General features: G+C 22.7%; 1 protein-coding gene across 2 annotated transcripts in view; it reads right to left on the reverse strand.

Annotated features, from left to right (window-relative positions):
- Positions 1–877: 877 nt before the first annotated feature.
- LOC113556197 (RB1-inducible coiled-coil protein 1-like) overlaps positions 878–24,207 on the reverse strand; it is a 31,817-nt gene continuing 8,487 nt past the window's right edge. Inside the window, exons 6-21 of one of the 2 annotated variants that reach the window (XM_026961007.1) lie at positions 22,048–22,255; positions 21,803–21,973; positions 21,529–21,713; positions 20,036–20,222; positions 19,753–19,932; positions 19,367–19,674; positions 9,606–9,672; positions 9,342–9,536; positions 8,934–9,233; positions 8,441–8,605; positions 7,601–7,740; positions 7,229–7,274; positions 7,117–7,166; positions 6,886–7,022; positions 1,387–1,454; positions 878–1,252 (exon numbers count right to left, since the gene is read on the reverse strand). In XM_026961007.1, the coding sequence (XP_026816808.1) occupies positions 1,118–1,252; positions 1,387–1,454; positions 6,886–7,022; positions 7,117–7,166; positions 7,229–7,274; positions 7,601–7,740; positions 8,441–8,605; positions 8,934–9,233; positions 9,342–9,536; positions 9,606–9,672; positions 19,367–19,674; positions 19,753–19,932; positions 20,036–20,222; positions 21,529–21,713; positions 21,803–21,973; positions 22,048–22,255 (2,542 nt within the window). In that variant the 3' untranslated portion in view covers positions 878–1,117. Of the gene's footprint in view, positions 1,253–1,386; positions 1,455–6,885; positions 7,023–7,116; positions 7,167–7,228; positions 7,275–7,600; positions 7,741–8,434; positions 8,606–8,933; positions 9,234–9,341; positions 9,537–9,605; positions 9,673–19,366; positions 19,675–19,752; positions 19,933–20,035; positions 20,223–21,528; positions 21,714–21,802; positions 21,974–22,047; positions 22,256–24,207 lie in introns of both variants that reach the window. The other variant, XM_026961006.1, reaches the window with a different exon arrangement.

Consider the following 24,207-nt stretch of genomic DNA (forward strand, 5'->3'; position numbering starts at 1 on the left):
ATGTAATTGAATATCCACTAAAATTTAAAAGTTTAACATTTAAGAATTTATTTGTAACATTCTAATTATGAGATACAATTTATAATAAAGGATAATGGCAGGTACAATTATATATAAAATAGGTAAATATAAAAATACTCAAATATAAATCTATATAATTTTTTAGTTTACAAAGTTTTAATTATTAAGTTCTAAATATTTAAATTTATTAAGGTCATAAGTACAAAATAAAAAATTACAAACGTATAACTGTGCTTTATATCTACCAAAATAAACAGTGGCCCTTGAAACATTACTAGTTTAAATTTATGTGGTAAATGATTAATTATTTTACCACTTAATACTAGTAAAGCCTCATTTGAAACACTGTCACTAAACGTAATAATATAACTTGATTTCTAAAATGTCTATATATAAATGTAATGCTTCTAATTAATATTTACCCTTTTATGTTAGAAAATTAAGATGTGTATGGAATAATAAAAATATTAAAATTGCACAAACTTTAAATAACTAATTGTTTGGTATGAACAACTCCATAAAGCTTTTAGTGCATATAAAAAGTATACAGTGACAAATAATATATAATTATGAAATATACATGGGTAACAACAAATTGTTAAAAAAAAATGTTTTTAAGATTCAATTTAAAATAGAAATCGAAGTAAAAAAACTAGTAATAAAAATACGTAATAACTAAGATTATAATATAATGAACAAAATGAGAATCATTGGGTGATTAAAATATAAAATTTTAATTGTCGATTTCATAAATGCTATAAAAGTAATTTTGAAGAAAATAATCGTTATTTTATTTCTTATGAAAAAATATTATTCATACTCAAACATTTTATAAAAATAATCCTATAATTTTTTTAAATATATCAAATCCATATAAAGAAACATTTTATAATTATATACTACTATATAATTTAAATCAGTTGCATATTAAAATGGAACAATACACTACATAACTTAATTTTTATTTATGACTTCAAGAACCTAATTATAATTCTTTTTTTATGAATAGCAAAATATTGACTATAAAACGTTCTAATTATTTTGAGTATTAAAGTAATTATAAACTATATAAATTTATAACACGGTTGTTATTCAATTATTGAACATAAGTTACTGAGACAGATGAACTATCTGAAGTTGATATTTCTCGTCGATGATTTGGTCCCTTATGCAGTTGTATTTTTACTCGATAAAATTTCAATCCTTTTTTAACTTTATATCTATTATCCTCCTGTATAAAAATATTTGAGTAAAAAATAGCATTTTTATTAAAAAAAAAAAACTACTATTCCAAAACTATTGTTATAAAAACCAATAACTTAGAATTTAAAACAATCATACAAATAAATATTTTAATTTAATTACCTTAACTGCTTGACAGTATTCTTTTTGTATAACTTCTGCCGAAAAGTGCTGTAATTTAGGTGTTTCATCTACAAACAAAATAATATATTCTAACTTATAAGTAAAGTATATTAAAATATTAGTTTACAATAGTTGCAAATAATTCTAGTATTTTAAAAATATATGGTAAAAATAACAACTTATTTCAGTTGTAATCTCACATAGAATACAAATTATGTTTAAAAAGTTTTTTTTGATTTGATAATATTTCATTAAGTCAATTTTTTGACTTTAGCCCCTCTTTGAAAAGGAAAATTCATTTAGTTGGTACTTTGGGGCAAGGACGCCCACAGGTCAAATTTCAGGGGGGGGATAGCCAAAGCCGTATCTGAGAGGAGATCTAAGGGGTCCCCCGAAATTTTTAAAAGTGAAAATATTTAGTGGTAAATATAGATAATTGACTAAAAATTTTCAGCTTTTATATTTTAAAAAAATTGTTGGACCTCCCGAAATTTTTTTTTCAGCTACAGCCTAGGGGATAGCTTTAATTTTTATTCATAATCAAATACTTCTATTAATGTATAATGTATTAGGTTTATTTATAAAAAATGTTTAAAGGTAATATAATAATTAATATTATATTTTACACATATAGACGTATAGTAACTATATTAACTAATTGAACTCAAATTGTAATTTTATTTTATTTTTCCAAATTCATTAATAACTTTTTCAGATAAATTAAGTTCTTTGATTTTTTTTTCTATGTAAACTTAACATACATAATCCGGATAAACGGTTTATACACATTGTTGAATGTAACCAGCTTTTATTTAATACAACGTAATTTAATGAATGTCCTTTCTATAGTACAAGTTATTGGTGGAATAGTCATATAAATAATAATACTTCTCTTCAAAGTTGGATAAAATTCACAATCTTTAAAAAATAAAGAAATATTTACCTACAGACTATATATTACTTATATCAAATATCAATACACCTTGGTACCGATAATGATTTTTGGGATTTTAGAATATTTAATTTGGATATAATTATTTTAACTAGCAGGAAAGCTAGGGGGAAGTTGTCTTCTCCTCCACCTAACCTTTACGGGCGGGAGGTCAAGAGTAAAAAAGTTCCAGTAGTTTCCAAAAGCGTCAGAAAAAACCCTAAAAAAGTGACGTAAAAATGGAATTTTTACGCATAATCAGTTTTTGACAAAATCGATTTTTTTATTTTGCTGTAACTCAAAAACGAATCATTGTAAATATTTAAAATTTTCACCAAATATTTATATTAGCGTTATCTGTTTATGATTAAATTTTAAAAATATTTTGACTTTTTTTAAGATATTTATAGACAATTAAAATTTTTGATTTTTCCAAGTTTTTTTTTTTGAAATGACTATAAAAAAAAATTGGCAATCCAAAAAATCTTTAAAATTTAATAGAAGTTTTATTACAAGTTGTACTTATCGTAGTAAAAAAAAAAAAAAAAAAACGTTAGTTACAATTTTAGTTTATAAGCATTTAAAGTTAAAATATTTGCAAAATATATTATTAAAATCGCGAAAATTTGCAAGGAATTTTTAAGATGAAAATTTGTAAAATTTTTGTGACATATACCTAAGGTTAAAAAACTTAATACAAAGTAATTTCTAAGTTTTCCTTCAAGTAACTGTAAAAAAAAAATTCCAGCGTCAATAAAGAAAAAATTTAAGAGGGTATGAAATTTAATTTTATACAAAATCACGTAAAATGACGATACATTACAATTTAAATATAGGTAATAATATAATATATCTTACTAATTATCATAAACTAACAAATAATCTCCGTTCAGAATCGTTTTTAGTATACAATGATTGAATGATATATATATATATATATATATATTGCCCACCCTTTTTATATTATTCGATAATATGAGTAATATCATAATAATATTCTATATAAACCAATATGAAGCCATAACTGGGTGTGGTGAAAGGTATAAGGTAAAGGTATCAGTAAAAAATTGATTAAGCCATAAATTATACTATAAAACAATCATAAAAAATAGATAGTCGACTAAATAATTACATTAGGAATCAGAAGGTTATTTATCAGGAAGTCAAAATACGATTGATTCATCATATTTTTTTACTTAATGCTGTATAAAAATTATCTCCTGAGTGAAGCGCATCTAATCTATATCACCGAAAAATCAGCTGTTCAGCTAGAAATAATTACAACTAGTATTCCTTATGTATATAATAAGTTATAACTAATGAGTAAATAAAATTATCTATTGTCATGATCACAGATATAATGATGTAAATTATTTAACAACATTAATGACCTTAAGGACGTGAGGTATGATTCTTACAATTCGTAATCAAACATTGAGTTTTAAAAAAAAATGATCTGCTGAAGTACTGTAGTAGTAACCTGTATTGGTATCTTAAATTGTGCATTTTAAACTATGCCATGAAACATACAACCTAACCTAGATCCTAGATCCTAGGTTAGGTTAGGAATTATGATACTGAATACTGTAAGATAATATCACGATCTAAGATAGAAAGGACTGGAAACGATATGGTAGGCGGATGACGGGAAGCCGGACCGCAACTGCCTCGGTACCTCTATATCCTTCTCTGTCAAAAATTGGTACATAGAGAACATGCATGCTACCTATACCGTCATTCAATATGCCACCCAGCCATTAAGTAGCGTTAAGACCAGCTGTGTACTACCTATGCATTTCGGGTCCATTAAAAATTTGTTCGTTTCTAGTTCTCTCTATCTTAGTCCGCGGATAATATGAAAATATTCAATACATAACATAATTAAAAACAAATTTGATTTAGGGTTTTTTTAAATTTATTATTATTCATTGTTTAGCTGATGTTATCATTTAATTCATGGCTTAATGAAATACTTCATGGATTAATCAACCGTATGTTGCCGTCTTGATACGAAAGCTTTCAGGCATGAAGTATAAAACTTTAACTCGAAGTCGGCAATATAGTCGTTTTATACTTTATACTTCAGAGTAATAAAACGTATTATAAGTACTCAAAATTAGATTCTTATTAGAACATATACATTTATACCATTTTTATTATCATTATTACTTTTGGTATTTATAATTATAAATATATTATATATATATATATAAATATTTATAATTTGTTAGTATCACGATATTTTATTTTAATAACTAATGAAATAATATAATAAGGTTTAATAACAATGATTAATAAAATATATGTTTTTAACTATGTACATAGTTTTAAAATTATTTTCCCAATAATTATCTTTATCCAATATATTTTGTTAAGTTTGGTCACACTGTTTTCAATTGTTATCAATTATTTAGTCATAGAGCGGGAAATTATTACTTCATAATAATGTATGTATGTGAATTTTATATTATTATAATATTAAAATATCATTGTAAATTGTAACACCAAATACCTATATACTGAAGTTTGATAACATATTATATTCCGATTAGTTTTATTAGGTTCGGTAAATTCGGAATTTTTATATTATAGTTCTTATTATCATTCAAAAACAGACAACTGAATTATGGCCACATATTTTAATGAAGGTAATATTTAAGAATAGTTAATTAATATTAGACTTAAATAAAACTTTTAATAATAATGATTTTAAATTTGTTAAAATGCATTTATCATTAAAAACACTATTAAAAATGCGCATATTATATCTTTAATAATATGCACAATATATTATTATTTATTATAGATCTCTAATTTATATATAGCAGAATTATATTTTAGATATTTAAGAATAATGATACATTTTAAAAAGACAGAACAATTAGGGCTACCTAGTTCCTAACCAGATAAAGAATCAAAAAGTAAGAAAAATAATTTTTAACCAAATTCCAACAGAAAAGAAAAACAGATTCTTCGCTAGTTGAAATTGATTGACTTATACTTTGAGAAGCTTTTAATGGTAGTACATTCAATGTATTGTTACAAATATTTCAATTTTTAATGATATACCTGATGTCCCGATGTAAAAAATTTGATAACAGCTGTACCGCCTATGTCTAAACAGTCTTTTATGCAAATTCAACAAATAACTCTAGACAATTATTAAGAAATACTTGCCAAAAAACAAGGTCTTAATCAAGAAAACTTTTAAATTTTGTAATAACAAATTTTCTCATAAAATACTTTTAATTGGGTTATAATATACCACAGTACTAAAACTAAAACTTAAGTTAAACATCTGTTTTAATTAACAGAACCCAAAGGCCAAGAGTAACACATTTTGAAATTGATGATTTACAACATATTATACTAAGAAGTATTTATCAAACCATATTACAGTGAGTTCCGCTAAATGTGATAACTGGTTTATAGAATCAACCGTTTATTGGTATCAAAATTGAAAATCCCAAATCAGATCTTAAAAGATCTTATATTACTAATGTTAAATTAACCTTTTATTAGAATCACCAAGTACTGGATAATTTAATAATTTTTAAGAACATTCTTATCGCTTTAATGGTATTTCAACCTTTCACTAGAAAAAAAAAATTGCTTTGAAAAAGTTAAAAGGTAGCTATTCAAAAATATGTCGAAAACGATACTTTTCAGTTGTTCCAAAAGTTATAGGTAAAATATGTACATACATTATTATTTATTTAATTTTAAATAATTAAAAATCGTATAAATTATATTATATTAACTAAATATGGATTTTAATTTAAGGCTAATATTAAAATGAAATTAGTAGATTCTTAAGTACAATCAAAAATACAAAGATTTTTCACTTTATTTTAGATTTATTTAATTTTAATTTAATTTTAAACATACATATCAATATAAACTCATTAATAAAAAAAAAAAAATATTTAATGGAATCAAAATAATCTGAACCAATTGTGATCACATTAAGCGGAACTCACTGTATTTAATACCTATGATTTTTACAATTCTTTAAATATTTTTTTTTGAAACCTTTTCAAATTATTGACAAACTCGATTTATTTGGATTTATAGGTATAGATTTTAGAGTTAATTATGGGAATTATTAATTAAAATAACTGCATACACTGACTATGAGTCTGATCTGTCAACATTTGATAAAGTAGATAATATGATTCCTTTAAAAAAATATTTAGTAGTTCTTAAAGTAATTCAATTTTAAAAAATATTGAAGATTTAGATAAATCTAAAAGACTTACTAAAGTAACACCTAATAAACTTATTTCATAGAAATTATTTAGCCCATGGAAATATTTCTAAAATAAAATATTAAAATAAGTGGAATACATACAAATAGTATCAATATTTTATTCTCTATGAATTATTATGCTTAAATAAATTTTAATATAATTAGCTAATATTATTAATTATTAATTTAATTTAAGGTTTAATAATGTTATTAATCTATAGGTAATTATTAATGATCATCAACACCTATTACTTTATTCAAACTTTGAAGTAATAAATATAACTCGATAATAAGTTAAGCGTTATGTTAAAATACTTACCAGAGCCAATTTTTAAAAATAGGTTGTCTATGCTGTCGGGATGCAAAAATACCAAATTCCTTTTATTTTCTTGATATACTCTATAGTTTCTGTAAGTAGAGTCCCATACAACCAAAACATAATCTCCAACATTGCAACTAAGTAATGAAAAAATATAATATGAAATGATTTTAAGTAATAAGTATATTAAAAACATTAATTTTCTTAATACATTTTATATAATATACTTACGAACTGACAGAAAGTTTTCCTTCATCAGATTCCGAACTTGAACTTTTACTCTATGTATAAATAAAACAATGTTAAGAATTTGTAACTAAAAATAATTATAATTTTAATTTACCAATTCCACAAAAACACTGCTTGATGCTGAACTAGAATCTATGTCCCTATTTAAAATATATAAAAATATAATATTACAAGTATAATTTACATAAATGCAGACAGGAATACTATAGGATAATATAGAAGTAGTATTTAAGCATATTTTTAAATCTTAACAAATTATATAGAATAGTAATTGCATGAATATTTTAAGCTAATCAATATAAAAATGTATAACTATGCGTATTTAAATCACAAATAAAATTGGTTAGATAATACAATTACTAATTTCTAAAAATCAAATGTAAAAAAACTGTCTTAATTAGATAATTGACAAAGATATAAGAATTCATGTACATTATAACTATTTAAATATATTTTTCAAACTTACCATTCTGGTACAGCAATACTATTTGATCTTGGTTTTGAAACATAAGTACTTAACCTAAGATCATTTGAACTTTTTTCTTTAAAATATTTGAATGATTTGTTTTTATCATCTGTATATTTCTTGCTATCACCCCAGAGGCACTAAAATAAATATTTCAAATTAATAAATTAACTTAAAATGTTATTATTTATTAATTATTTTGTAAGCATAATATAATGTTATTAACTAGTTTTAAATTTATTCTCTCATTTAGAAAAAAAATTGTATGATATAAAAGTCAGTATATTAGCAAAGTAATTGTATAATAAATAATTATATTTATTAGTAATAAGATATAACTTATAAGCTAATAGTAAATGGATAACCTTAAGAGGACGCTACACTTGCATGCTTGTCTTTTTCTTACAAACTCATAAAACATCAAATTTTATGTTCTGAAAAATCTATTAAACTCACTTATGTTTAATATTATAGTAAATAATTTATCTATTATCAAATTTAAATGTTAAAATTATATATAGTAAAATTCATGTTTTTTTATATTTTAATTATAAGCAAATGATGAACATTTTAAAATTCTAAATTGTTTATGTATTATACAATGTCCTAACTCGCTTAAAAATTAAAATATAAAATCATATGAGATTCATTAGATAACATTCTAACATTGAAATTTGATATTTTATACATATGTAAGTTAGAGACAACGCATACAATTGTAGTGGCTTTATAATCTAAAAATCAAAAATACAAAATAAAAGTAATTATTTTTATAAAATATAATTTAATTTGAATAAAATGATTATAAATAGTATTTAGTTTCAAACTACTGACAATTACTTGATCATCCTTTTTTTCATCACATTTCACTTGTCGTTCTTGAGCTAATTTTTGTTCACATTGCTTTCGTTCTTCCTGTATAGCTTGCTCTTTTTCCAATAACAAGTCTTCTTTAAGCTGGGCCATCATTGCTTCATGATTAACAAGTTCAATAACATCATATCTCTGTTTAAAATCAATAAATATTACAATAAATTTATTGTTATGAAAAATAATATATAAGTTTAATATTTTAGAGGATTTAATGTAGTAGAATAAGAGATAAATATATACTTTTTCACCTGCATAAAAAAATGAATTTATATAATTTTAAATGAGAATTTGTCTATAAAACAGGTTTTTTTAGAGGATATTATGGTAACATAATTATATTATGCATCAATTGCTAAAGTAACTTAGATAATATAAAGAAAAATAGGTCAGAAATAATATATATTTTAATAATTTATGATCTATATTCTATTTAATATTCAATTATTCTTATTAATTTTACCTTGTTTTTTTCTAAGCTTTGTTCACTTGAACTACGTTCCATATTAGCTGCTTGAGTGACTAATTTAAAACGTACATGCATCATTTCTAATTCTTTTTTATGAGACATTGTTAACTGATTAGTTATTTCTTTTCGTGCATCCTCTAATTCTTGTTGTATCCACTCATCTCTTTCATTCTCCACTCTTAAACGTAACTGACGTTCGTGTTCTTCATTTTTTATGTGCAGTTCTACAAGAGATTCCAGCTCATTTATTCTTATTCTCATACGATCCAACTCACGTTTACTTTCTTCTACATACTAAAATAAATAAACATAAAAAATAGTAAAAATAAAGCCTAAATTAACTTTATGATTCAATAGATAATACAAGTATTCTTCAACATTTTAAATTAAAATTAATCTTACTTGAATAAGCTGTTGTAAATGAGAAGTTTGAATGTTATATTTTGATTGTAAATCATTAGTAAACATATTAATCTCTAAATTTTGTTGAAGTATGAATTGTTTAAATACATTTAAATCTGATCGCAATTTATTGATTGAGACACTAGCTACATTTTCCAATGTATATAGACTCTTCCTCAATAACTTTACTGTATGCTAAACAAAACATTATAATAATATAAATAAAATATTATTTTTAAGTATTTATACGAATAAATTTATTACTTCTTGATGGGTTCCAATATACTTGTGTGGTAACATAAAACTATCTGGATTATAACTGTCATTTTCCCTGAAAGCAGAATATTCGATATTTTTAAAATTAAATTAATTAATATTAAAATAATGCTTCATAATAAAGTATAATTTATTAATTGATACTAATATACAGAGTGTAATAGGACTATTTATCAAATATAGTAACATTTGTAATAGAAGTTTGTTAAATAGTCTTGTTACACCTTATATATGTAAGTAAAATCATAATAATATTATACAATGTATAACAATATAATATAATACACCAATATTGTCACTTAGTAAAACTTTTTTAAATGTACTTAACTTGAATTTGATTCTAAAATTATAGCTAACTATACATATTTATAGTATAAATAATATTTTTACTCTGGTTAACTAGAAATATATTTAAAAAAATATTAATTAAAAAAGTTAAAAAAAAACAGTGATAATAAGAAATTAATTAAGCCAGCAAGTCATAATTATTTAAAAGATAGTTATAAATTAATAATGTACTTACATATTTATAGTTTATTTTAATATAAATTATACAATATTGCTGGTCTGGAAACAAAAAGTTCTATATCATATTTTTAAATTCTATCAAGACCTTGTTTAAAATTTAATTTAATATTATTAAATATTATTAAGCATTTTGAAAATTTTAATAAAATAAATGAGTTTAAATCATATGAATAAATAACAATTAAAATCAAAATTTTAAGCAACTAGTCAACATGATTTATTTAAAATCTTAGACAACTTTTAAAATGTTTAATAGAACACTTTGCATCTAATAAAATATAACAAAGTTTTAAACTTAAATTAATCATTATCTATATATCTAAGTACCAACCAAACTAAATTTTAAACTCAATAGACAGTAACTGAAAATAGAAAAAAAAAATTAATTTTAAATCTTTTGATTCCAAACCAGCAACTTGCATAATAATATAATATGTATATACAATATTGTATTATTAAAGAAAAAAAATTAAATTACAGAGATTGAAAATGATTATATCTTAATATGGAGTTTACTATATATTTATATCCAATTATACTTAAAAAAACGCCATACCTACATGTGTTGTCTCTGTCTTACTAACGTACATCATAACAAATTTTTATTCAGCAGAATACATTTTGTGATGTTAGCTTTAATAATAGAGTAAATTTATTTTTTATCAAATTTAAAGGTAAGAATATAATCTAAACAATGACATATGCTTTTATTGATATTATCATTTTAAAGTGAGTTAAAAACATTTTAAAGTTATAATATTTTATATAGCTATAATTCACTTTAAAATAATAATATCAATAAAAGCATATGTCATTGTTTAGATAATTATTGTTCCTAATTATAAAAATTATTAAAATACGACATATTTGAATATAAATGTATACAAATTTTCATGTACTTAATAACTAGGTAAATATAAAATAAAAAGTACTTATATATGTTATTAAGAAATTGTCATTAAATATACTTATAAATAAATTATAAAAAATTATGTAATATAATAAAAGATCGGTTTGTATCTATTACCTATATATCTTGTCTAAACAGTTTTATTTCAACAATAAATCTCGATTAATTACGGAAGTTAAAGTCTATGTATGAACAAATAATATTTTAGTATAACTATGCTATACAGGATGATTCTTTTATCAAACAACACTCATTATTTCAAAAAGTATTAATGTTTTTGAAAATATTTTTTTATAAGCAGAGTAGTGGACAAACATTTTGCGGGGTAACCCCGTACCACTCCACTCCGCACAACTAAACTTTAAATACGTATAACTCATAAACTACTCGCCCTAAATTTGATTTTTATGAATCAAAATACTCAAAAAATTATTCTGCTTTGAAATATGAAATTAAAAATCTATGTTGTCATTCAAAAAAGTAAAAAACTTAAAAAATTATAAGGATAAAAAATATTTAAAAATATAATTTTTCAATAAAAACGTTGTTTTTTTTAACAATTTAAAACTTTGTAAAAAAATATTTTCAAAAACATTAATACTTTTTGAAATAATGAGTGTTTTTTAATAAAAGAATCACCCTGTATAATAGATACGAGGAACATCACATATGACTTTAAATATTTAAGTTGAAGCGCTCAAGCGCGTATACACATCAAATTTAGTTAAAACAAATTTTGTTTTTCAAAATATATTATAGAACATTTTTCCTAAATTGCATAATTATTTAATAAATAATCTCTGAACTTTGTCGATATATGTTAATCAAAATGCATGTTTCTGTTATAAAACACTAAATTATGAGCTAAAAAATGAAATATGCCATTAAATAATAGTAAAAAGTACCTCGATAAAAAAATATATTCAAAATATACAGTAAAAAATAATCGTATTTTTAACCACGTTATAAAACGTAATTATAACGTTCTCATGTGGCAGTTAGTATATATTATACATTAATACTAAATGATCTACCAACAAAAATATGCAAATGCTTATTAATCATGGTTAAAGATAGGAAAATAAAATCTCTCTAGATTTAACGTATTTTAATAATTTTTAACAACAGTGAAAATATTTATTTTATATACTTTAAGTTATATAATGAAATATGAATCGTGTAGTTAGTATAAGTTCGATACTATGATATTTTCATTGGAATTACTTCTATAGTAAAATAAGTTAAATATTAAAGGACATAAACAATTTTGATTATACCTAATGGTGGAATAGTTAATTCGTATGTTATAGTTATATGTCACACATTTATATTTTACTGAAGTAATGGGATTTAAAACATTCTTCGTAAATTTAATAGAGCCTAATACTAACGATAAGTGTTCTATACTCCTATGGGAATTAACTAAATACGCTATTTAGAGTTATTATTGTAAACTTATTTATAAAGGTAACTATGTAATTACAGTAATCTGATGTTTCTATCAATGGTAAAAACGAACCTGCGTTAGTATTCAACTGCAGTTCAGTAATCAGTGCGATACCGCACAGAACAGAAGTTTAATGTAAAGTGTAAAAACTAAAGGTAAATTTTAAATTTTAAAATTGTATATAATTAGTTACAAAAACCATTTTAAATCAAGTTATATTATTTAAAAAATAACTTATGTTTCAGACAATATATCGGCGAAGTTACCAATTAAAATCAAAGAGAATGATTTAGATAAACGTCCAAAATTCGTCTTTGCAGTAAGTAGTATTAATTTCTTTATAAAGTAAACTTTTTGAAATTACTAATACTTTAACCAAACATACATTTAGTCTATACTATAAATTAAAATAATGTCTTACAATATATACATTAAAAACCCCGTTTAATATACGTAATATTCATAGTAAATGTAATAATTTTTTCCCCTTATTAATAATTTTTTTTTTTATATATGATTTATTAGGAATAAATAAAATCAATGAGATAAGAAGACATTTTTTTTTATAAACAAATAATACTTTAGTGGGATAAGAACAAAAAAAATGATAAACATGATGTATAGAAACTTGACACATTAGAGAATATTAGAATTACGAGCTTTTTATTAAATAATAATAATACTTATTTTAATATAGGGTTCCATAAAAATATATATTGATTAAGTGGTCCACTAAAATTTAATAAACAAATACAAATCATAGGCTACTAAATCATGATTAAGGACCATTAGCTAAATTCGTGTAATTCGGCATAAGAATATTATTGTTTCCATAGAATCGTTAAAATGTTATAAGACATTTTTAGCCGTTATTTAGTATTCCTAAATATTTATCATGTGCTAAATAATTTATTAAATTGTATAATTAATTATTGAAATTGCTATAAAGAAAAAAGCAAATTTGAATTTCAAATGTATTGAATTTACGATATATATTTTTTTGTTTTGCGTAAAAGAGTATTTTGAAATAAAAACAACTATTATTTAATTTCGAATATTAAATTCAAATTGATGGCTCATTTAATAATCTGAAATAAGTAGTTATAACACAAGGTCACGGCACATAATATTATGTCTAAACTTAGCTAAAACAATTTATAAATGTTTTTATAAATTAATTTCTTACATGTTACAATTGTTTTTATGAACACTTTTAATAAAAAAAAAACGATAAAATTACAATAGGAAACAGAGTTCTGTATAATATGATAACACAGTAACCTCTATAACCTACCAAAATATGTAGTCTTTCGAACCCACGAAGAAATAAACTTTCCTATTATAATTTGTATACAGGTACTAATATTTACTAATAAACAGCGTAACAACAAATATATATATTTTTATCAAAGTATTAAAATCTTATAAAATTACAAATGAGTCGATTAAAATATATACAATGTACAAAATAATATTCAGCTTATATTTACGTCACATTTTGTACGGATTTGAGATTAGAATGTTTTTTTTTACATTTATATTTTGTAATAACTGAATGATTAAAAATTATCGTTGTGGCAAACGTTATATAAGCTGTACAGCTCAAATGCCTAGGTATATTGATAACAAAAATATTTATTATAGTACCTTCCTAAACATTTTTAATCAGAAATAAAATATGCATAAAAATTTAAACAAACTGTTTAAAAAAAATCTACCGAATATTCATGTTTATTATTATTATTATTTTTCATATTTGAAGTATCCAATTATGCACAATTAAATAATTGAATAAATAGATCAATTATTTGTTTTGTTTCAAAGTATAATATGTAGATAGATAATAATAATTATAAAACAAAAAATATTATTTTGGTATTTATTAAATTTGAGTTAGGTAAGAATATAATTTGTTAAAAAAACGTACAAGGCTTATCATTTATCGGAATCGTCATAAATATATAAACTTTATATCATTAGTATGACTTTAACGAAGTCTAATGACCTTTGCCATCGGCTATAATCTAAATATTTAAAAACGTATCTTTATAATTGTAAATTTAAAATGTATAAATTATTCTAATAATTCTCATTAACACTATTATATTTTTAACATGTTTCAACGACTTTTATGAACATTTTCGCAATTTTTGGCATTTATTCTATATTTTATTTATTGATTCTTAAATATATAAGGTCGAAAAATCAGATGGTATTTATTTACTACTAGTATCAATTAGGTAATCCTAATCAAACAGGTTTGCTTACAATTATTTTATATTGACTGCATACAAATTTCATTATTTTTTTTTTTTTTTGAGTGTTTTATTGTTGAACATCAAACCACTTACGTTATTCATATAAAACAAGACTATACATTATCAGGAACGTAGCTAGAATATTTCTTCTAGAGGGGGGACGAATAATTTTTGGCCCTTTCATCATTTTCCATAATTTTTCCCAGTGAAATACTTGTAGGAGGCTTTTCCCTCACACTCGTCATCATATAAATAATCTTATTAATTTATAATTTACTTTTGGTTAGTTGTTAATTAAAAAAAAATGATTTCTCAACAAGTGTACCCATTAAAATATTACAAAAAATAGATAGTGTCTAATTAAAAAAAAACCAACGATTATCGATATCTAAAAAAATCAAAAACTAAAACCAGTAAAACCTACTATTAAATTAAATTTATAGTTGATTGTTTATGGCCCATGTAAAATTCAGAGTTTATTAAAATAAAAATGACTTAATCTATAGTAGATTCAAAACTTCCAAAGTATACGTTTATAAATATGTATCATATTTATACTTGACCACAATAATGTATTTTGAAATATTTTTGTTGTTTTATCAAAAAAATTAAAAATCAATAATATATAATAGGAAAATGAATTAAAATGAATAAATATAAGTAAGGAGATGTTTTAAATAATTTTTAGGATGATTTGTAGTATGCTCCAAATATGTAACAAAAAAAATTGAAATTTGAAATAGCTGTAACTTTTAAACTATTTGGACAAATACAGCTTTGAAAACGTAGTATTATAGCTACAATTATTAAGTTTTATAGTCACTTGCCCCACGTTTAAATAACAGTGGTATTGGTATTTTTAAACAGCCGATTCTATATTTACCCCGTGCCAAGGTACAAGTGCAACATTTATTTATTTTTACATTTTTAATCGTAAATATTTTTTAAGAATATTTTTCACAATTTTGACAGTGGATTTAGGTGTAACACTCCCATATCATTATATTGTAATAATCATATTTTTAAGTTAATTATTTCACAAGAAATTGACAGTTGAAGTGGAACTATTTAAAATTACGCCACAGTTACCCCACTTCACCTTATGTCTATCAATACCCTATTATTTATATTTTTCAGAAACATTATCCACGAATATAAAAATTAATTATTATAATAATAAATAAAAATTGTATTACCTAGTAGTAATCACAATAGATTTATTTTAATGTGCACAATCACATTTTTGATAATTAGTATAAAATAATTATATTTTAAACTTAGGGAGGCTGCCCTAGGTCAGAATAAATTTAGATGGGGCCGGCCCACCCAGCCACCCCTGGCAACGTGCCTGTGCATTGTTAAAAAAATTTCTTCTACGTAAATATATTTAATACACAGATAGTAGATATTTTAGAATAAATTAAAAAAATTCGTTGTACATGGATATGAATATTGAATATATGATATTATCAAAATAATGTTAAACATTTTGGGGAATAAATATTTAACTTTGAAATAAGTTAATCGATAAAAAACGACGCGGAGAAAAACAACAGGTATTAAACGACAAGGTGAAAAACGTTAATTTTGCTTAAAAGTTATTAAAATAATTGTTGTCATAAATAAAATTATTTTTAAATATATATAGCAATTCAAAAGCAGGATTGTTGAAATAAACTTTACGTCTATATTAAATTTTGCATTTTAGATTTTGGTTTAGTGATGATAATACCTATATTAAATAAGTAATAATATGTAAGTTATATTTGTATATACAATGATGTATAACAAATGCCTACGTAGTTTCGATGAGCAAAGCCGCGACGATAACAATAATAATGGAGAACAGATCTTTCCTTTTGTACCTACCTATGTAAAAATCTGAAACCTATTTTACCTATTGAGTATAATAAAAGTTTGCCGTGTCATAGACTATTTGAAATGATGATATCTATGATTTATTATTATTATTATTTACTTATTTAATTTAACAATTGACTTATAATATATTTATACTTCAACTAATATTTGGAGTTTTAAAGTTAAACGATTTGACGTTTTTTACCAGTCATTTTTTTCCTTGTAAAAGAAAATAATAAATTTATCATTAAAATTATAAAAATCAATGACTATAATATATATTTATGATATAAAAAACAACTATAAATTATAAAATTTGTGCACAGTTTTTTTCCAATAAACTGTTTCGTAACTTGTATTTTTCATATTTAAAGTCTAAAAATGTATACAACGACAACAATACTCACTACGCTATTATGAACAATGCAAAACTTAAGATAGATATAATATTGTAACGTGCCAATTTGTTGACTATTACAATAAAGTCGGTACATTATTTTTATATGAAAATAACGAAATATTTAATAAGCAGATATATTATAATTTAAGATTTTTTGTTAATTGTTCTTACATGTAAAATAAAATTAACAAGAAACTCATAAAACAATTTTAAAACCGTTTAAAAACAAATGTTGACATTTTATATTTCAATATTTCTTTTATAAAAATGAGTTATTTTGTTGTTATTCAAAAATAAAACGATTTTTATACGACAATAAAAATATCAAAAATATATAGATAAGCGCAATTGTTTTTAAATCGTTTAGAGTTAAAATTGTTGATATATTTCGTTAAACACAGAAAATGGAAAATTATTTTGTAGCTAAAAATGTCTGTATGTTAAATTTAGAATGGAGGTATTAGATGCATCCCACGGAAAAGATTTTGTTAAAGGCCTAACATTTTTAGAATACATAGGTAGGAATTAATTTGAGGTCCAGGCTATTTTATCAAATAATATATTAAATACAAAAATTGTGGCCTATGGTTTTTTTTTAGTACACTCTAATTAAAAATATAAAAATACATTTTATATCTTATATAAATAAAATTTTATTTTCCTTCAAATTTTTACAACTATTTGTTGCATCATTATTAGGATCAAAATACTGTTTTTTTTTAATTAAATTGTTGACTTTCTTGTTTATAAAATAATATTATGGTACTAATAAGAACTTGATTTTTTTTTTTTTTTATATAAATCTTGAATTTGGTTATTTTGTAACTATCATTATTAATCAGTCAATAATAATAAAATATGATAGGCTAGTATATAATATATTATGATAATACTTTTATTATTAAAGGATAACAATAATATTATAGGTATAAACCGGCCACAAATTTATAAAACACACAAAAATAACCCAGACTTTATTTTAGATTAGACCTTTTATTGTTTCTATTAATACCATTTACATCCTACGGATATGTTGATCTATTTACAGAAGGCATTGGGGCTGTTAATGATTGAAAAAGAGTACTATATAACTATATAGAATAGTGACCAACAGAATAAACGAACTAATAGATATTTTCAATAAGACAACTAGTTCAAAAAATTTAACAATAAATAAAATGTTATGAACTAAGGAATGGGATGCTATATCAAAAGATTCAAATAAAATGGACTATAATTCAAAATATTTTGAAGAAAACAAGTTTTAAAATTCCACGATGAAATTGGGATATTTTAGAATAAACAGTATAGCATCTGTATATTACACACCATATTAACTTTTATTCAGTAAATACTAACTTATGTACTCAAAGGAATATACACACAAATACATATTTTTTAATGATAATTGGTAATTTAACAAATTATGTTAAACTGTACATATACACTTTCAGAATTTTATTTAAAATTTCACCCCTCCTTTGATACTTTAGATTTATCATATGTTTCTTATATATCCTCAGACATAAATATATTTAGTTCTTTTTGACAATATATATGTATTTACAACTCTACCTAGTATAATTTTTTAAGCACATTATCAAATATCTTAATTATAACATAATAAGATTTATATAACTATTTGTAATTATAAATTACCTGTTTATAATAAAAAAAAAAAAATTAGTTATTATAAATTAGTATTAGGTAGGAAACATTGAAAAATAAATGTCAATAGTTTAATTTATGAATTAAGATTTTATTTGAAAACAATTAATATTCTAACAATGAGCGATAACACTGCTATATATAGATATGCATAGTTATACTTATAAGTGTTATACATTTATAATAAAGAATAACAACTACAATTTAAGACAATATGGTTATTAACTGTGTTTACCAATAACCAAAGTGAAATTATTATAAAATAATATTCAGTAATCTCTGAGTAATAAACAAGTATATTATCTTATTTTCAAAATAAGTATTTTTTATTGATTAAACTTGTGAAAACAAATTTTCCCTATCAGTTATTTTACTTACTCTTTAAGACTGTTATTGACAAAAATAAAAACAAAAAACAATCAAATGAGCCACATTTAAAAACTTGTACTCCTTACCACTTCTATAATTCAACACTTTCAATTAAACATACTATATTCAACACATAAATAGCAAGTTCTCGATTTTCAGAATATCTTAAAATATTACATGATACCAACAGTGAGATATTATACTATTATAAAATCATTAAAAATACGAAGCAATAATGATAAAATTCCAATTCGTGAAAAATAACATTAAGACAAAAAATTAATTAATTAATTAATTATTTATACATACATTTCTGAATGTGTTCTTTTAATGACATCTGATTCTAGCTGCATATCAATCTTGCAAGAGCCAAGACCAACTGCTGTCATTACTTCATTAAGTTTTTCTTCTATTGTGTTCATATCTCCTAGCATTAGATTACTTGTTTCCATAGCTACAGACTTATGATCATTATTAGATTCAATAGCTAATGTACCATCTTCTTGTATTGATTTTGATAAAAAGAACTGAGTTATTGCATTAAAATTAGGTACTGATGTTACACGGGCTATTTGTGGCAATTGTTTAATTAAAATATCTAAATCTTCTAAACAAAGCTGAAAGTTAAAAAAAATAATAATTTTAATATATTTATAAAAACTAATAATTAATTGAAATAATTTATTAAAAATTACTTTTGGTAAGTTATAATCAAATATTGGAGGTGCTTGTGTCGCAAATGCCGGTGGCATATCTTCTAGTCCAGGGAATAATGGACTTAAGAAGTGACCTTCAAATTGAGATTGAAAATTTTTACGTTTAGCGATTTCATCTGAATGACGTGCCATCATATGACAGGCAAGATCACTAGACCACTAAAATTGGAAATATACTATTAAATTCATACAAATTTCATAGATAACTCAATAGTTTATATTATTAATTTATAAATGATATAACTTCAGAAATTTAACTTACAATTAGTAATGCTTGAGAAAATATGCGTCTTCTAACAACTTCAGCAACTGCGTTAAAATAAAGTGTTGGTGTATTATGTAACTGTTCAACAACATCCAAATATTCACGAGTCAATTTTATGCTGTCACTATATAATAGCATAATAGCTTCAACATCACTAACTTTATTTTCTACAACAATTAACCACCTAAAAATAATAAATATTAATATAATATACTATTATAACACAATCAAATTTATTTTCTTCAAATATATAAATGTATTATATACAAAAGTTTTCCTTTTACATAAATTTAATATTGAAATATAAAATTATGGTGATCTATTTTGTATAAATTAATTGTCAGAATAACTGTAAAACGATTTTTTTTAGTTTTTATAAAATTTAATTTTAAAATTAATAGTTATAGATATTAAGCAAAAGTTAAATGTTATTCAGCTTTTATTTAAATTTTAAAATAACAATAAAAAAAAATGCATATCAATTGTATTTGTAAATAATTTTATTTTTATCATATTTTTACAATACGCATTTAATAAACCCAATTTAACTGTCAGTTTAAAGAAGACCAAAATATTTCTAATTCAATGATCAAAGAATATTATTATACAGTTTAAATGTAAAACTTCAGAATTTACTAATGATTTTAATGAATGATTATTTAAGTTTTTACTAACTGTAGATAAACAAAATTGAAGTTAAATTAGTTTTGAGAAAACTATTTTAAAAGATTAAATAACTATGATACTTTAGTGTGTCCGATATGAAAAATGCATTTGAATTTATTATTAAGTATTTATATATTAATTAAATAATTTATTGTAGTGATTAATTTCCTATATTAATAATTATTTAAAAAAAATCTATACATTTGAATTAAGTTACTTGAATTATTTTATTTGTTTTTAATGATTCCTTTTAAGGGGATTGAAAACTGTGACTTTCTGTCTTTGTCTAACACTCATGGAACATAGTTATACGCCTCACAAAAATTAAGGTACTTCTAGTTATTCGATTTAAAATATGTAAACATGATTGAATTGGTATACAAGTTTACTATACATCAGTCGAAGAGTATTTTTAATATTTTTAATATATTTAATAATAAAAATTGACAAATTTATAAAATTTAAAATATTTATTTTAAATAATAAAAAAATCGAAAAAGTGCTTCGACCGATGCAAAGTAAATTTGTTTACCAATTAAAACATCATTACATATTTTAAATTGAACAACTAGAAGTACCTTAAGTTTTATCAGGCGTATAACTATGTTCCATGAGTGTTAGACAAAGACAGAAAGTCACCGCTTCCAATCCCCTTAATACAATTTGCAATTATTTGTACAATTCTAATAATTTTGTTTATTTAAATAATCATATTATACATACAAGTCACATGGTTGAAACTTTAAGTATAAATCACAAATTCTAAGCAAATAATACATTTGGGATAAAGCATTAATAATTATTTTTAAATAATAATGGCTTACTTAAGTCGTGGGTGTAAATTATTGCAAAGTTCTTGCTTTGCTAAAATACTTCTATTTCGAATATCACATAACCTTAAATTGTTTTTATTCATCATTTCTAATTGCTTATCGTGAGATGCTAACAACACACTTATAACTGATACATCACCTTCATTAGCAGCTTTTGCATGATTCATTTTTATAGTCTAAAAACAAACGTAGAATATAATAAAAATGGTATACAGAAAAATAATTATAGCTTTAATTTGATTATAAAAAAACTTTTAATATATACATCAGCAAGATTATATTGTTCTGTTGCCAATCGTTTACTTTCATCCATCATTTGGGCAAGTTTAAATAATCTATGTTCCAATCCTTTAATTTCAGAACAATCACTTCGACTAGAGCACTCATTCATGGCAGATACTTCTAGTAAAACTGAATTTAATATGTCTTCATCAAACTAATAACACATCATATATTTATGGTAATAAAATAAATAATTCATTATTTAAGAATAGTCCTAATCCAAAATACCTGTTTTAAACTATTTTCACAATGTTCAACTATATGTTCCAAATTTGTTAATCCTTGTCGTGCTGTTACCCATTCAAGTAATGACTGATGAACTATATTTTTTACATCATTTGTTGAACTATCCATTCGTGCTCGTTCTTCAGAATTATTTTCTAAAAGAGCTGGTAGCATAGGAATTTTTGAAATTTCAACCATAATATCATTAAAACTGAAAAAAATATAAAGTAAATAATTATAAATTTATATTTCCAAAAGCATTTATAAAAAAAGCTCCCATTATTTGTTAAAGTACATTTATAAAAAAAAATTTAACTGAATTTAAAATATTTTATAAGCTACCCGATATTAAATTATTTATGAAATTTGCTCCATGGCTCCATTTAAATATAAACATAAATATATTTTCTAAGTATAATTACTATTCTAATACTTTTTCCTGTCTACTAATAAGTAATAGCATACACAATAACTCTAAAAAATCTAAACTTTAATTCATAAATAATTATTAAAATACGGACAGTGGGCCTTGAAAACAGTGTTGAATCCCGGTATACTTCAGAGGGGAGCAAATACTCCCCTGAAATTTCTTTCACACCCCCCTGACAAATACAACTTTCAACAAAATGTACCTATTTATTATAATTATTCCCAATGAAAAAAAATGAGTCCCCAGTGAAATTGTCTGGATTCAACACTACTTGAAAACTTACGACCCGCTTGTTGGCCCACCTTGAAATCTTTATTTAACACACAAGTTTGAATTTGAATTTTCAAATATTATTACGTAAATAGTTTTAAAAATATATGTGTAATGCCAGGGTATGATTTTTCTATACCATATATACAGTTACACAAGACATAACTGTAGGTTTTTTATAAACTATGTTTTATATTTTGTGCCTTTTGTAAAAATAGTTATATGGTTATCATAATATAAACCTAATTTTAGACAATTCTGAAAAATGATCTTATAATATAAGCTATGAGCATTTAAGCATATAACGATTAGCGACTAGAGAATAGCTAACAATGTCAACATCGTCGAGGTCTACGGTTGGAGAGTCTAGACTGTGGGCACCAGTGAGGCATTGTTGTCCTCCCCTACCACCATTTGTGTCATTATTGTATGACTGTGCTTGCCCTAATATATGTTGGGCTCATTTTAGCCCGTCCTGAAAAAAAGATCTGACGCTACTACTGAGTACGAATTCTAACAAAGTTTCTTTATTTTTTTTTTTTTAAATAATTTAAAACAAAGCTTTATAAGACATAAATGTAATTCATATAACATACAATAATTAAAAATTATTTTTAATGCTATTTTTAAGCTTTTATCAATTTTAGTTTACTGATTATATAATAAAAAATAATAATATTTTTATTTTTCAATTTTTAGATAAAATAAAACTTTGAAAAACTCTAATGCATCTTGGAGAATATCAGTAAATTAATTAAAATAGATCATTAAATTTACAGATTGACCATTGTAAGAATAATAATATGAACATAATATTAATGATAAAAATATTTAAAAAAAACTGATTTTATCATTTTAATAACATTTTTTTAAAAGGATTTTTAGAACTTTTAGAGCTTCAAAATCCGTACTATAATAATTATTAATGATATAAATTAAATTAATGTAAGACTACTTTAAACTGAAATATCATATATGATAATTAAATCTCTAAATATTAGTATTAAACAATTTAACAATCATTACAAATTTAAAAAAGCTTTAGTAAGATTATATTCTTGTAAAATGTAAAATTTAGTTTATATATTTGCATGTAAACTTTTTATTTCTTCTTAAGTACTCCTCACCTCCATCACAAGCATTGCTTAAGAAGGTAAGCAAATCCATTTTTAAATTTTACCAATAAGTAACATTATATTGATTGATTCCAATAATTAAATAAATAAAAATTAATTAATCTTGCATACATTTCCAATACATATTAACAATTATAAATTTTTCCAAATACTTTAATACAGTAATTTAACTATAATTAAACTATTGTTATACTCAATAGTAGTTTTTAAATTTCTACTGAATATAAATTAGATTTTGAAAATATGTACATATCCAAAGAAATACATTTCAAAAAGGTTAATACATGATAAGTATAGTTAAGATCTTTTATAAAATAAAATTATCAT

This window comes from Rhopalosiphum maidis, chromosome 3 (assembly GCF_003676215.2).
Source record: "Rhopalosiphum maidis isolate BTI-1 chromosome 3, ASM367621v3, whole genome shotgun sequence".
In the NCBI taxonomy this organism is placed as follows: domain Eukaryota; kingdom Metazoa; phylum Arthropoda; class Insecta; order Hemiptera; family Aphididae; genus Rhopalosiphum; species Rhopalosiphum maidis.